At 40.9% G+C, this 16,275-nt stretch overlaps 1 protein-coding gene across 1 annotated transcript; it reads left to right on the plus strand.

The window, feature by feature from the left end:
• Positions 1 to 4,861: 4,861 nt before the first annotated feature.
• Positions 4,862 to 8,089, plus strand: LOC102708408 (myb-related protein 308). The gene is made up of 3 exons (XM_015833535.1): positions 4,862 to 5,129; positions 5,459 to 5,588; positions 7,136 to 8,089. The coding sequence occupies exons 1-3, from the start codon at positions 4,994 to 4,996 to the stop codon at positions 7,773 to 7,775; spliced, it is 906 nt and encodes a 301-aa protein (XP_015689021.1). The 5' UTR covers positions 4,862 to 4,993; the 3' UTR covers positions 7,776 to 8,089.
• The last annotated feature ends 8,186 nt before the right edge of the window (positions 8,090 to 16,275 follow it).

Genomic DNA, 16,275 nt, shown 5'->3' on the forward strand with positions numbered 1-16,275 from the left:
ATCATTCTTCTGAGGTCGTTCGTACCAGCCACAAAATTGACAAAAATGCTCCATCATTTCCTAGTTGCAGGTGTTGTTGAACAGAGCAACGAATTCTCTACTGCACAGTTGTACTTCGCCTCGTCAGAAAAAGATACGCCACTGTACATCCTTAAAAGCCACTTTTGCCATTATAAACTAATACTAATCATGAGCTTCTGTACAATGCGATAAGATTTGTTCCCATGAGCAATCATGCATTTTGTGGCCGCCACTGTATATATGTCCCCCACAGGTTAACAGGATGGGATGGAAGTGGTGCCATAAAGTTACGTATAACCGAATTAGGACCCATTCTTGAAATCGACAAAAGCAAGAATTATAAGCATTTTTCAGAGAAAAGTTTGGTGTGCCCTGCAGATATGCAGTTCACTAGTATACAGTTCAGACAGATTAGAGGGCACTAGTCGGTTGGGACTTGGGAGCAAAGAGAGTCGTTTTAACAAATTCAGGAGCTTCCTGAAGAGGAAAAATAATTCATGAGCTAAATAAGCCAAAAAATAAGAGGCAATCTACTATGTTCTTTACAAATGATCCTGAACAGTTGGGCTATCGAATGGTTTAAAATCATTTCTGCTATCACCTCACTTGACGACAATAGAAATATGTAAGGACATAATTGTTAAAAAAATATAGATTTAAAGGGGTAAAATCATACATTTGTGCCCGTGCCAAAGGATGCACCATAAAGTACGTGCTAGGTATCAATACGATCGGATGGGATAAAACTTCTTACGAAGAATTGTAAAAACACAAATACCAACATTACCATATTCACCAAGTTAGTAAAGTACTAAAATATCTACATAAACCAATAATCCAGATCAATTGAGAGTGCACCATAGTATTTCTTCAAAATTTAATGGTGAAAAATTTAAATTTTGGCTTATAAACAGAAGGAAAAGTGAAAATATGAGGGTGTGTGTTTCTTTTGACATTTCTGAATATTCGTGATTTCTAAACTTATATATATGCAGCTTCATCTTTTTGTTTATGCTTATGCTTATAAGACAAAAATTAAATTTTAGCCTTAAATTTAGAGTTGAATTTGGTGTTTTTTGTTGAGGTTTATTTTTTAGCCTTGACTTTTAGATTAATAAGAATATGTATATAAAAGTTTTATTAAAAATTATTTTTCGTTTTCCCTTTTGGTTAATCACCCCATAATTAAAAGCACAACTTAATTTTTGCTAGAAATACATTGATTGGTGAATAAAACATGAGACACGTTGAGGAGCGCGGGTTGTTCGACACAGTCGCACGTATAGCAGGGCTCTTTTTGCTAAAATAATATACTGTTATATACCACGACATTCAACATACATGTGATTTGCCAAGGCGCAAAGAATTAAAAAGTGGTCAATTTTACTTTTTCGAACTCGTCTTCAGGGGCTAAAACTATAAATATTTTTTTAATTTAGAGTTGATTTTGAGATATTTTTATCATAGTTTATTTTTAGCATTCATTTTTAGAGCATTAACAACATGTATATAAAAGTTTTATCCATAAATTATTTTTCGTTTACAAATATATCGTTTGTGTTTTTCTATAAAAGAACAAATAATCACCCCAACAGTTTTTTACTTGTAACGTCTACTGATATGTCATTATCACTTCTCGTTCTTGAAAATGTGCAGATAAAATTTTGATGTGAGCTCGCCTTAGTAATATGACACATTATGACCTCGGTTTAACAAGGTTCCTGTCTACTCCGATAAGTTTTATATTTTTATTTAGACACATTATGACCTCGGTTTAACAATTAAGGTTCCTGTCGCACTACTACTATTAGCCTCGCCATAGTGCTTTCTACTGGTAATTTAAAAAATCTAAAACATTGATCTATTTTGATTAGAGGCATCAGATTTATTTCTACTGCCAAGTCACTTTGACATACCAGCTTACTTGACAGTAGTAGACATAGGATGAGCATAATGATCCCAAAAAAATATGGATGAATAGGTAATTTGTATTTCCTTCTAAAATTGTGTATCATTAAATATGTGCTAGTAAATGATATGATATAATGAATGAACAATAACTTCTTAAGAAGAATTGATAAATTCATAAATACCAACACTACCCCTAATCACCGAGTCAGCAAAGTATTGATATACCTTATAAACTAATACTCTGTCCGTTTCACAATTATATTCATATGGATGCTAATAAATCTAGACATATATATATATTATATACATTTATCGATTGATGAATATAGACAAAGCTGGAAAGTCTTATAATATGAAACGAAGTTAGTAGCTCAGATCTATTTTACAGGTAGTATAAAGTTTCTCCTATTTATTCTATTTGTAATTATCTCAATTTTAAAGCAATAAAATGTTCAGACGGACAAAAACCCTCCGTAGTTTCCGTGAAAAACAATTTGCCCAGAGGTATCCAAGGAGGAAAATAATTTCCCCACCGTGGCTATAGACTTCGCAGGATGCCGGGAATCTTCCTTGGAAAGAGGCACGAGAAGAGGGCGTTATCAGGGAATCCTCCATTCCTCCATCAAATACAAAAGAACAAATGAAGTGGCGGGACTGATCGAGCTCCCCTGCTGACAGTGCACTCAGCAGCAGCCTACATCTCGTCGTCAGCATGGCCCTCCCCTTTTTTTTTTCTCTCGTAGCGCCATGCATGCACGATCAGCACCTACGCCTTGAATTTTTATATGGCTGTCACGATCTCAGCTTTGAGGCCCATGCATGCACGGTTACATCACGGTGCACACGAACGACGCACCCTCAGGCCGTTTCGTCTTCACTGTCCCTAGCTCTTTAGATTTCTTTATGGTTCCTTCTCTTCTACAGCTCTACTAGTAGCCTTCTAGCAGCGCTCCACGGATGCTCCACCCCTCTGTACATTCACACCCTTCTGTCGGTGTGTCGATTTTTAACCTGAATCCTGTGAACGACGTGCAAATCTGTACTTGTTCAGGCCACTATTGAAAACGCACAAGTCCCACTCACATCGAGCGGTTTATACAGTTTCTTTTGTGGGGATCATGAAGGGATCCCCACGATTTTAACCGGGGCCTAGTGCTCCCCTTCCCGATTCGACCAGCTGGACACCTCCCGTCCCTGCAGGTGGCCACGTACACCGTGTCGTCGCCGCTCCGCTGGCCACCAAAACAGATAAGCTTTCCTAGCTTAGCTCGGCTAGCTAGCTATCTCCTAGCAGGCAGGCACCAACTCCAGCGCCCGGCACCGGACAAACCGGAGCCATCCAACGCGTACGTACGAACGCACGCATGCGCTGCGTCGCTGCAGACACCGGACGCCGTCGGACGTTAATCCAGTGATGGCAACGTCCGGACGTGCAGCCGTAACCTGTGCATGCCATCCATCGATCGCGCCCCCGCCCCCATCCCGACCCACGGCCACGCACTCCTGCGCTGCTCACGTACGTCGACGCGCGGGAGCTAGCTACTAGCTAGCACGAACGTAGCGTTTCCAATTGACCGCGGCGGCGTCGGTGGTGACGACGACGAGACGAGACGAGACGAGAGGAGAGGAGAGGGGAGATCGTTAGACTCCGCATGCGGCACGAGGGGGGAAACGCTCGGAGACCACGTTTTTTATGGGCTCGTTTTAGCGTTTTTGCGCCTTCGGGGTGAGCGGTTAAAAATCCATCCAACGCGGGCTCCGTAGCCGGAGATGTGGTGCTCATCATGGTGTTCGATCTGCTGGCAGATTGATTAGTACGGGTCCGGGGGCAGCACAAAAGCGTGCGCGTGGTTCCTGGTCTAAATGGCCCCGAATCTGAAAGACCGAAACTTTCAACAGCAGCGATCGATGAGTATAATCGCTCATCAGCCGGTATGGCTGATTGATTGTTGATTGCGGGTTGCATGCATGGATGCAATTCGATTTCGTTCCATCTTTTGGACTTTCTGTACGTTCGGCGTGTTGAATGGAGAGGACGGGACGGGGTGTGGTTCCTGCTGTGTGTGCTAATGCTATATCATTCTTCGCTTCTGTCACAAGTCACAGGCCCTCTTTCTCTGCTAAGAATATATATAGAGAGAGAAAAGGCGCAAATAAATATTTTCGCTTTTTAGACTCTGCTGCGCTTTGAGAAAAAAATATGCAAAAGAAGCAAAGAGTTATAATCGACGCTATACGAGTATATGCGCGGAATTAAGCATTCTTGCTGACTTTATGGGGAGTGATTTTACCTTTGATGATGATGATGATGATATATATATATATATATATAAACCGCTGTCACTTACCGAGTGACAAGACGTAGACGTGTTGCTCACAATAGTTTGAAAAACAAGTAAACGAACTAATAATGCTTTTTAGACGGCCGCGAGAGGCCAGCAAGGCGAAGAGAAAAACGGTGCCGTTTGGTAGTCTTTAGGCTGGCTACGTCATCGCACAATTTGATCGTTCCGCGGCTTTCGCCCCCACCACGGGGACCCGGGGAGAAACCAAACCATCCCTGCAGCTGGCTCGGGTGATTCATGAGAAGTGTAGTATAGTACGAAGTTACATGGCTTAACTTTCTTTAAGACCTCACCTCGTGACCAAGCTGGATATAGCTCGATCGCCCTCTCACCATAGCAACAGTGCCATTCGCCCATGCCTTTGCTCGTAACAAAATGGACAAGTAACCGAGTAAGGTGAGAAAAAAAAAAGTTTAGCTAGGATTCGACCAGATACGCCTTTGCGTTTTTATTTGCCGAAGAAAAGAAAAAAAAAAAGAGGAGAGGAGAGAAAACCAAACACTTTTTATCAATCACCGTTCACGCCGATGGCCTATAAAACTCGTACCTACCTGTCTCCTCCCTGTTGAAACGGCACAGCACGCTCCATCCCATTCGTGAAGGCTTGTGACCGAATTCTCCTCCCCTACCTCTTCCTCCTCCTATAGCCGAGCTGAGGCCGGTTGGCCCTCTGCTCCTCGCGTGCGCGCGAGCTGCGTGATCGACACTCTCGGGCAATGGGGTGCAAGTCGTGCGAGAAGCCCAGGCCGAACTACAGGAAGGGCCTGTGGTCGCCGGAGGAGGACCAGAAGCTCCGCGACTACATTCTCCGCCATGGCCACGGCTGCTGGAGCGCGCTCCCTGCGAAAGCCGGTAAGACCCCAAACCGCCGCCGCCGCCGACGCATAATTCACTACCTGCGCGCCGGCCGCCGCACGCAGCATTTGCATTTCCCCCAGCATAATTCGCGTGCTCCTGTCGCATTGCACCGAGAATTATGCACCGAGGCACTCACAGAACTGGTGAATTAGGTTCGCCTGGTGCACGCGGTTCTCCTTGCTAAATTTCTCTAGCCGTCTCGTCTGATTGTCTGCATGGTGAATTGAGCGTTTCCTGATCAATTCGTGACTTAAGTGCGCATTGTGTTTTAGTACTAGCTGGTGTCTGAAAAAGGGAAAAAAAATTCTCTCCGGCGATTGCAGGGCTCCAGAGGAACGGCAAGAGCTGCCGGCTGCGGTGGATCAACTACCTGCGGCCGGGGCTGAAGCACGGCGTGTTCTCCCCGGAGGAGGAGGAGACGGTGATGAGCCTCCACGCCGCGCTCGGCAACAAGTAAGCTTAAGCACTCTCGAGTCTCGTCCCCGTCCCAGTCCCCACACACCTCACCGGCAGCGCGCACTCGTTCGCCTTTACACGCAAAATGATTGAGCCCGGAGACAATTCTCCACGTTGTGCTTGCTAGCTGCTGCTGCTGCTGATGCTGCCTTTTCCTTTTTTCAGTTTAGTACTAATGTCTTTCTCCACACTGCCCCGCTCTAAAGCGCTAGTGGTAGTCTTCTGCTGCATTACAGTTTATCACAAGTATATTTACTAAGTTGTTAAACGTGGTATATTTTCAGAAAATTTTATACGTCAGTATTTATTAGAGTGCTCCTTAAAATCCATTTTTCATTTTTTTAATACTTAATTTACTCATTGGTGCTCTTAAATAATTAAGATAATGTATCATCCATCATCTAGCCTCGTTTTAGAACGGAAATAGCTTAGCTAGCTACAAGTAGTAGCAGTACCAGCGCAGCAGCAGCAGCACTAGCTTTGCTCTATCTTTTCGTGAGAAAGCTAGCTTGCTGATTGTCCCGGTCCGGGGTCGCTAGTGCCGAGCTGGCAAGTCTGGGTTCTAGAACACGCTGATTGACAGATTGAGTGAGCGGGTGAAATGAGAGGAGGAGCGGAGCGGAGCGGAGATGGAGAAATGGAGTGGTGGAAAGGGGAATTAACCGGTGATGCTGGCTGGCCGCCACCGCGACCTTTTCTTCCCCGTAGTGGAGCTGATGCTGACGCGCACACGCTCCAAGAACGCTCCTGCGCATTCGAAATCCACGAGATTTTTCGGTGCACGTTGCGATGATGGCTATAGAAACCGTTGTTGTATTGGTTTTTTTTCTTCCTATTCCTTTCGCGCTAGTAGTACGTTTAGTTTATTGTAAAGTGCGGGCCTCTCTGGCTGGGCAACAAGTTGAGGGGATATGGCTAGGATAATAATGTGGACTTGCAACGCTAAATGCCACACAGTACAGTTGCGTCCTAGAATAAGTTAGCTCAAATGATTTATTTTGTTTTTGTTTCCTCGATTTCTTTTTCTCTCTCATTTTTGTACAGGAAAAACGGACACTATTCATTTAGTTGTACAGCGACGATAACATGTCGTCGACTAGTTGGACCAATCCGTGCTCAGTTGCGAGTTAATGGAAACAGCTGCCTTGACAATGCGAAACTGGCACCGTGGCACGTACTAGTCTCGCGAGAAGATTAGATTCTTTATTGGGCGTCGCAATTATGTGCCCTCCTCTAAAAAAAAATCAAAGGAACAGTGGTCCACATGAATAGACTACGTACACGCTTGTCCCTTTCACCCACAAGTGACACATTACATTTCTTTAAGCTGGCGACAGGGGAAAAAGAAACGATAAATTGGAAAGAAACCTCAACTTGTCAATGCAAAAGCTTGAGTTTTCCACTAACCACCACCGACAGAAACCAAGATTAGTGAATTTTAAGCTTGTGGCATACTGCTAATTGCAAGGGAGAGAGAGAGACCGATCACTCCAAAAAGGCAAATAACTTGGCTTAATTTACTGACAGCGATCTTTCTACCGCAGGTGGTCTAGGATAGCACGGCATCTACCTGGGAGAACAGACAACGAGGTCAAGAACTACTGGAATTCTTACCTGAAGAAGAGAGTGGAGAGCGGCGGTAAGAACCAAGGGCCACCAACCACGCCCGCGTCAGCAGCGAGCACTCCCGCCGATTCAGACGACTCCCACAGCCTGAAGCCATTGCACGAGCCGGCCAACTCCGACTCGTCGGAGCCGGCGCACGAGTCGTCGTCGGCCGACTCGAGCTGCCTGACCGTGACCACGGAGCATCCTCCTGCCTCAAGGGCCCATCCGCCAGTGACCCCCAAGGTCATGTTCGCGGACTGGCTCAACATGGAGTACATCAGTGGGCAGGTGGCAGCAGCACCTGGTCTGGGCGCTGCCGGATTGGTGGCGGTTGGTGAAGGCGATCAGCAGCAGCAGGTGATGAGCCAAGGATCAGTTCAGGTCGATGGGCCATCGTCCGGGGCGGACGGTTCCCTGCAGCAGGAGGGGTTCGGTGCCAACGGCGGCGGCTGCTGGGACTTCCAGGAGCAGTTCGACAGCATCGACCAGATGCAGGCAGCGGTAGGCGGCGGCTTCTGCGACCTGCTCTCCATGAACGACTTCGACCTCTGGGCTGAGCTGGACCGTACTGCGTGATGGAACATGGAAAAGATCAAGGATCGATTTTTAAGTTTAGAGCTTGTTAATTCATAGATGTTTCATGGAATTAAGGGGTGTTTGTAATACTACTGCAATGTACATTATCGCGGTGTATCTATAGAGCAGTTTAAATTAGCACCATATATGAAAAAGATCAGAGGCATGAAAAGTCACTTCTGTTAGTTCTGTAAGAAATTGTGTTGGCCACTTTGCTTTGAAGAGCATGGGCACCGACAGAAAGATGGAAAAGAAGAAAGAATGATGTAGAGAATTGCACCTATGGATGCAATTATTTTGGATTGTTTATTGTTAGCATTGTCTTTGTGCTTAGAGAGTAGCATTATGGAACAATCTATTCAGATCTCACTTTCACAGACCCACTGGCCACTGTGAAGTTCCAAGTTTTGTTCCACTCCATGAACTGTCGGTCTATCAGAGGACCCTGACTTTGCACGTAGACTTTGTCTTTTTTATTTCCTCATTAGTCGTAATGATTAAAAGTGTTCTGGTAAATATTGAATCAAGACCAACTAGTATTAAGAAATGCATACATCATCCCTTTTTTTAGAACCAGTTTGTTAGTGCTTCCAATTTCTTCCCTTTACTTCCTACACAACTTTATTTTCGTTTTTCTTTAAAATAAAAAACTATATTTTTATTTCTTTTTCTTACATTCATCTTCTTAAATATATGTATTAGTAGAAGTTGGGTCTTGTGGGGCTCATATGCTTTGGATGGACTACGAAGTTAGAATATCATCCTTACCTTCATGTTATATCCCGTTCCTCTTTCTATTCCTAGCAGGTTCAACTAAAATATCATATCACCAACTCTAAACTTGAAAGCAATGAATTCACAGAGAGAACTGAGATCTTTCCTACCTTCTACTTAAGTTTTATGTCATATTATGGTTATGCATCGCTCATTGGTCATGTATAAACTAGATACATGGGAATAAAGCAAATTGAAGCTTCTTAAGATAAACTTATTGAATAGTCCCACATTAATTATGAAAGAACAATAAACCTAATATAAGCAAGAGAGTCTCATCTCATTGGATAGCTTTTGGGTAGGAAAGGTCATTTACAATCTAATGATTGGTATAATAGCCAGGCTAGTTCAACATGTCTAATAAGATTGGCACTAAGGTGTGAAGACTCGATGGACTGTGGGTGCTCGAGGGGCCTGTATACCCGAAGGACCATCGGTGTGCAGTAAACGGTTTGGTCCGACCTATCACGATTACTCTTATTAAGCTAGGTTAGATATTTTATAGATCTTGGTCGATCATCAGTTGGTTGTAACCAATGATCCTTGCCAGTTGACATATTTATTGCTTTTATATCAACAATATAGTTGGTTGCTCTACAACAATGACTCTATACCAATTAGCCGGTCTCAGCGAATCCTATCGGCCGATCAACCGATCGACTATTTGATATGATTCCATCTTCCTTGTCAGTTGCAAAGGTCAAATTGACTGGCATGCCCTGGACCCGATTCTTTAGGACCTGCACTGGAGTTAAGCAGATTTCCCAGGTCTTCACTGTTGGCCAGTGCGAATTTTGTGTCAATGAATCCCTGTAGGAGTCGATATAACGATGACATCAAAAAAGTTAAAAAGCCCACAACCGCCTGGACATGCCGCCTACTTGGCGCACCAGCTATCGGAGAATTACTCCTTGAGTACCGACCTCCTTTTGTGTTTGGCCCAGGGAACACGGGGGAAGCCGTGGGTTATGGACATATAGAGATGAGGGAGACATTAGGTGCATGTTCAGAAGACAGACCATGTCATATGCCATATTCCACCACTAGGGGCTAAGCTATGCCTAGCTGTGAGGCGGGCTTGAGCACCCACGGAATCGGCAACGCCTAGGGCATTGCTCACAACTACATACCATCTCTTGGTACGGTGGCTAGGCCGTCACTATAGCTTTTGTCTTTGTGCAAAAACCCATCCGTTAATAGATAAGGGTGAGGGGTTGGATATTTGTCATGACACAATATATGGAATGTGCAATGAGGGTGGGTTTGGGCGTTGGCGAGGTATATTTACCAGTGTTGAGGTTACGTACAAGTCTATATTATGGTGAAATTGAAAAGTCGCAAAACCCGCGACCTCCTAAATGCGCCCCTACCTAGCATGCCAGCTATTGGAGGATTACTCCTTGAGCAGGGAGGTTGGTGGATCCCCTTTTTGTGTTCTGCCAAGGGACCGCGGGGGAAGCCGTGGGTTACAAACTTTACGTAGGTGTAGAGACGGGGGAGAAAGAGGACTCATCGAAGAAGTCCCACGATCAATGACGTCTATATATGTTAGTACCACGCGGAAGCGTAAAACCCTGTTCCTGTTGTGTTGATGACTGGGTATGATTTTTAGTTCAATACATATAGTGTTGTGGAAAACAGAATGCGGGTGTAGGATGGAGAGGCTATTGTCAAATGATTAATTGGAATTATATGAAAATTTAACGTTTGTATTAATATATGTATGCATTAGTGTTACTATTTATTTTAGAGATATTTAAATATCTAAGATCATATAAAATAGATGTATCTATACCATTATTAATTTGTGCAACCATCGAAATAATCATGACGTATGAAGGTTACAATTTCACACCAAATAGTAATATGTTTAGTTTATTTTTTTATTATTATAAATCATAAAAAAAAACTTGTAATAAAATGTAAGATGGTAGTAAACATAGGGACAAATATAAGTATAATTACTTGCCAATGATAAAAATACCAAACATAGCAAAACCAAATGTACTACGCCTAGATATGTTAACTATTGTGGGGTTGGGCAATTAAACGAAAAATTGGATGGTTAATCACTAAATATAAAAATTTAACATTCGTGAACGCAAAATGATGACCATATCATTCATACGGGATAATTTTACTACCATCACCGATTAAATAGTTGAGTCGGCCATTTTTCACAACACTTATGGCTAGAGTAGCCTAATTAATGTGAGGAGAAAGTATTTTTGATGGGATTAATGGGACTAGACATGAGTATTCACTCTTTTTATGAAGATGCTAAAAGATATCACATCACGTGTGTCCGATATGAAGAATGTGTGACATAAATACGGTAGGTGCAGCTTAAGTTTTGATAGATGGAGCATGCCGGGGCGATGAGCCAATGAGTTGGTAACTGTGTGGGCACGCTTTACGCACCCAAAACCTAGGCCTACAGAAAGGTTTCAAAACCAATCCATTCCCAACCCGAACTGCAACAGTGTGCTGCAGTGGCCTACACCGCCCAATCCACCAGCCATCTCTTAGGATCCAATTCAACCCAGTCCGTGTTTTATCTCAGCCCAAACCAATCCAGCCCATTTCTGTTCGGTGGGGTTCAATCAACCACTCCAAGTGATTTACCCGACTTCTCGAGCCCTTCTCCATGTCCCGCCTCCTCACGCTCCTCGCGGACGTCGCGGCTGCGCCGGGGAGCTGGCAACCCAAGGCTACTCGTGCGTCTGTCGCGAACGCGTCACACTCACACCGCGCGCAGGCTCCGCTCTTCGTCCTCGGCTTGCCCCCGACCGCCGATGCCCGCACGCATGCCAGAGCTAGCGTTCCCCCGATTTAGCCCCCATGCGTACAAGCTTGCTGCCCTGATCTTTATTTAGATTATAACCGAGACTAATGGTTCTACAAACTGAGTTTGTCTAATGTATCTTGTCGAGGAAAAAAGGGTAAAGCATGGTACACGTGCAAATTGTTAAGTATATTCTTTTCATATTTTAGTAGTCGCTGATGTTAATATTTTCACATGTTTAACCATTCATCTCATTCGAAGCATTTATGCAAACATAAAAATTGTAAGTTATCCTAAAATATATTTAGTTAGAGGTGTTTTAAAGGGCCCCATCTTACCTAAGACACTCCTATGTAATCCTAAGCGTTGATTATTGGTTTTTTATTCAATAGAAATATTTAATTATTCCTATTAATATGCCATTGCTAAATAAGTAAATTATTAAAACACATAATTAGCCTACGTTAAACATGCACACCATTTACCAAATCACACCTAGCATGCATTCATATTTTCAAATCATGCGTGCATGCGTACATGTCATTTGATTTTTTTTTAAATATTCTAAACAATGGGAATCATTTAAATATTCAAAAAAATGAAATATATTAACCATATTTTTAAAATTTGGAGAAAAACTACGATTGGATTTGAAGCCTCTATTTGCTATAGTGTAATGTGTTAACCAAAATTGAAAATATTCGACTTTTCAGAATAAAATAATATTTATATTGCTCTATATATTTTAAAAGAATATAAATTTTATTTTGCAGCCATGATACTCTAAATTTTAAATATTGCAAGTCTGAAAATTACAAGTATATTTTTAACAATACTAAATCTTTGTATTTTTAAACAAGGAAACACTAATACATTTCTTATTATATAATAAGTAATATTAATTCAATTTCAATGGTATAATAAATGGCACTCACCCATGAGAGGTACAACTAATATTAGTCATTTGATTTGTACCCAATGGACATCCCAAAATAATTTGGTTGCACCTAAAAAATTGTATTTAGTTATAAATCCCATCCCAACAAAATAAATTATATTTATATTTTTTAATAAGATGAACGGTTAAATGTGTAAAAAAAGCAAATATTGGCATCTACTAAAAATACAGAAGAGTACTTTTAAAACAGCTTTTTATAGAAATTTTTTAATTATTAATTATTAAAAAATATAAAATAAATTAATATGATTTTTTAAAACAGCTTTTTATAGAAATTTTTTTAAAAAATACACCATTTAATAATTTGGGAAACGTGCGCGTGAAAAACAAAGGAGATAAGTTAACTAGGGGAGCTGCCGAACGCAGCCCTAGAGATTGTTCAAAGACTGAGGGTGATTTGTTTGTGACATATTTATAAATAAAAAATTATGAATAAAACTTATATATACATATGCTTAATGATTTAAAAACTAATACTGAAAAATAAACCTTTATAAACAAATCTAAAATAAACTCTAAATTTAAAGTTAAAATATTTAAATTTTGGCTCACAAATATAAAAAAGCGAAAAATAAAGATCATGACCAATATTTAGTTTGAACTTTGGACCACCAATTGCTTATCCAGAATTGATGCATTGGAAAGTGACGCTATGTGAAATGGACAGTGTTGCAGATCATGACCAATACTAGAGAACCTCGATCCTACTACAACAACATCATACAATACAATAGCAAGCTTTAAGCCACCTGTAAATATATTTTAAAGAGATAAAAAAAGAAAGAAAAGTAGCGGACTACTATCTCCATCCCATAATAACTTTATTTTTCGTTTTCCTGTGTCTAACGTTTGACCATTCGTCTTATTTAAAAAATTTGTAAAAAACTTTAAAAAATTAGTCACGTATAAAGTACTATTCATGTTTTAGCATGTAGTAAGAATAAAAATATTAATCACAAAAAAAATTCAAGTAAGACGAAGAGTGAAAACATTATATGTAAAAACTAAAAAATGATCTTATTTCGGGACGGAGGTAATACTAATTTATAGCTAGTTGGAGCACGAGCTCCAAGACACACTGTGAGTATGATATATGAGACTATATATTAATGCTTTGTAGGTAACTATTATATGAATTGACTATTAGACTGACTATAAATGAATTTGACCTTGTAATTGGCTATACTATTGAACTTGCTCTAAGAAAATTTTGGGGACTGAAGAGAGAACTTGATCATGATTCCTTACGTGATGATAATACTCCACTGCACTATTTGCGACATCTCTACCTTCGGGTGATGTATCTATACCCCTCCTCCTGTACCATGCCTGCCCTCTTCCCCATCACACAGCATGATGAGATAACTACACTGCATCGCCTTGGAGAACAAAAAAACGTGGTACATTTGGCTCATCTGGATCGTCTGACTGAAAAGGGCGGGTACACTGCATCGAATTGCTACAGTGCCCGTCTGCAGCATCAACAACAGGAACAGCCACCGGTACATGTACCAACAGATTAACCGAACAGTGGCACTCTGGGATCCTCAAAAACACCTGTTCGGATTAGGGGCTGTTTGGATCAGAGACTTTTTTATAGTCCCTTATCATATCAAATGTTTGGACGTTAATTAGAAGTATTAAATATAGACTAATAATAAAACTAATTTTATAAATAAAGGCTATTTCACTAGACAATTTTTTAAAGCCTAATTAATCTATGATTAGCAAATATTTACTTTAGCATCACATTCGCTAATCATAGACTAATTAGGTTCAATAGATTCGTCTCGCGAAATAGTCTTGAGGTAAATTTTATTGATGATCTATATTTAATATTTCTAATTAGTGTCGAAATATTCGATATGATAGGTAAAAAAAAAAGTCTTAAGAGATCAAACAGGTCTTAGATCATCATGGCGCCCAGCCCAAGCCCTTCAACCACGAGCCCTCATCTCCTCCCCGCGATCCTGCGTCTGCGTCTCCGACTGCCGCTGCAGCGGGCAGGGAGCAGTGGATCGCAGCGAGGCAGGAACTCGTCTCTGAACTCCACATTTACTTCGGCCCCGTCTCGTACCCATACGCTTTCCCAGGCTCAAAATCCGAGCTACGCTCAAGGACAGAACCCCTCATTTAAGGCTGCGTTTAGATAGCAAAATAAAAAATTTTGCTAGTCACATTGAGAATTTGAGCTGATGTTGGAAGGGTTTTTATCACAAATGAAAAAACAAATTTTACGGCTAGCCTAGAAACTGCGAGACGAATCTTTTGAGTCTAATTAATCCACCATTAGCATATGTTAGTTACTGTAGCACTTATGGCTAATCGTGGACTAATTAGGCTCAAAAAATTCATCTCGAGATTTTTTTCATAACCGTGCAATTATTTTTTTAGTTATCTATATTTAATACTTTATTTAAGTATTTAAAAATTTGATACGATGTTTTTGAAAAAAATTAAGAACTAAACCAGGCCTTTTTACTCCCTCTGCTTTTCGTCTTGGCCTCGCCGGCATTGCTCGCACTGTTCACTGTCTCCCACGCAGTTGCTGCTACCCCCACTCCACTCATCACACTGGCTGTCAACGTGCGGCGCTGCTACCGTGCTACGCTCACCAAACGATAGCCGCCCCGTGAAAATGTTTTATTCCGGATGAAAGTCGATCTTATTCACAGCTAGATAAACTATCCGCATGAAAGTTGATGAATTTTTTTATTTTTAAAATCCCTTTTTATTACTAAAACTCGAAGAAAACTATTTCCATTGTATGAATCTATTGGTCACACCACCGATACTGGCGTAGCCAAGGTCACACAGTGAAATTTTTTTTGAGATTTAGTAATAAAATTAAAATTAAAGTTGATCCTATTCATAATATAAAATTCTTGAAACAATTGTTCTTCAGAAATCCATGAACAATGGAGTGAAAATAGTTGAAACATCAGAAACAAACTGCGTTGATTAATCTTCTTCTCGTGATCTCGGCGGATTCTAAACTAAACCATAAAATAATTCCATAAGAGTAAGATACAATTGTGGTTCTTAAACTTGCATAAGTAAATGTCGTCTGGTCAATAAACTTAACAATTATATTATATATTTTTAAACGTGTCGGTTATTAGACCCAGGCACCATATGCATCACTCATCGATATTTATACTAAATAAACGGTATGCTGGAGCTATTTTTTATACATAAAACGAGAAATATCATTATATATGCAATTAAATGTTAACTATTATAAAATTAAAATGATTTATTTATTCTTTAAAGTACTAATATATAAAAAGCAATTTTTTTTAATAAAATTCACTGTTTAGAAGTTAAAAAATGTGCTCACAGGAAACGATGTATTAGTACAACCGATATGCCTTTTAGAACGTGGTCTTAGTAAAACCAACGCCCCTATGTCTTTTAAGTTGCTGTCATGCATACTTAAAGTTGACTATCAGTGATAATTACTGTCACTTATAAGTGCCCACTATTATTTACAACGGGTTCATATAAGTTTACATAGATGGTGATTGTTGTCTTTGGACTCGCGTAGACACTTGCTCGGACAAAAAAGGCCATGTAAGAGCCGAGTACAGAGATATTGATACGTACCTACGTGACCATCATCTAATTGTTGTTTGTAATACTGTGCACCCAAGCGATACTGTGACATTACCATTTATCCTACACTGATTGATATGTGGAAGCCCACTAATACAAGAGTAAGAGTTCGAGTGCATAGTAACGAGTAACGACTATGGTAAGTCAACAGTGGTAACTACAGGGAGCTTCTGGATATGAAAGAGGTATGGAGAGAGTTATCCCATATATCTAGTGATTCAGCGTCACTCAAGTCCAGGCTATCGCCATCGCTAGTTAACCTCCTCTACTTGAGCTTTGCCACTGCTATCACCATTTTCCTTCTTCACTTTCACCTTTCTATGTCTATGACCAACCGAAAGGAACAACACCTCCTAGGCCACATTCTT

Source organism: Oryza brachyantha, chromosome 2, assembly GCF_000231095.2.
Source record: "Oryza brachyantha chromosome 2, ObraRS2, whole genome shotgun sequence".
Taxonomy (NCBI): domain Eukaryota; kingdom Viridiplantae; phylum Streptophyta; class Magnoliopsida; order Poales; family Poaceae; genus Oryza; species Oryza brachyantha.

What these genes read in the sequence shown, in the direction of transcription:
- LOC102708408 (XM_015833535.1), top strand. Translation starts at nt 4,994, where the DNA reads ATGGGGTGCAAGTCGTGCGAGAAGCCCAGGCCGAACTACAGGAAGGGC. An exon ending in CGCGCTCCCTGCGAAAGCCG is followed by an intron (nt 5,130 to 5,458) that starts GTAAGACCCCAA and finishes CGGCGATTGCAG; the next exon opens with GGCTCCAGAGGAACGGCAAG. An exon ending in CACGCCGCGCTCGGCAACAA is followed by an intron (nt 5,589 to 7,135) that starts GTAAGCTTAAGC and finishes TTTCTACCGCAG; the next exon opens with GTGGTCTAGGATAGCACGGC.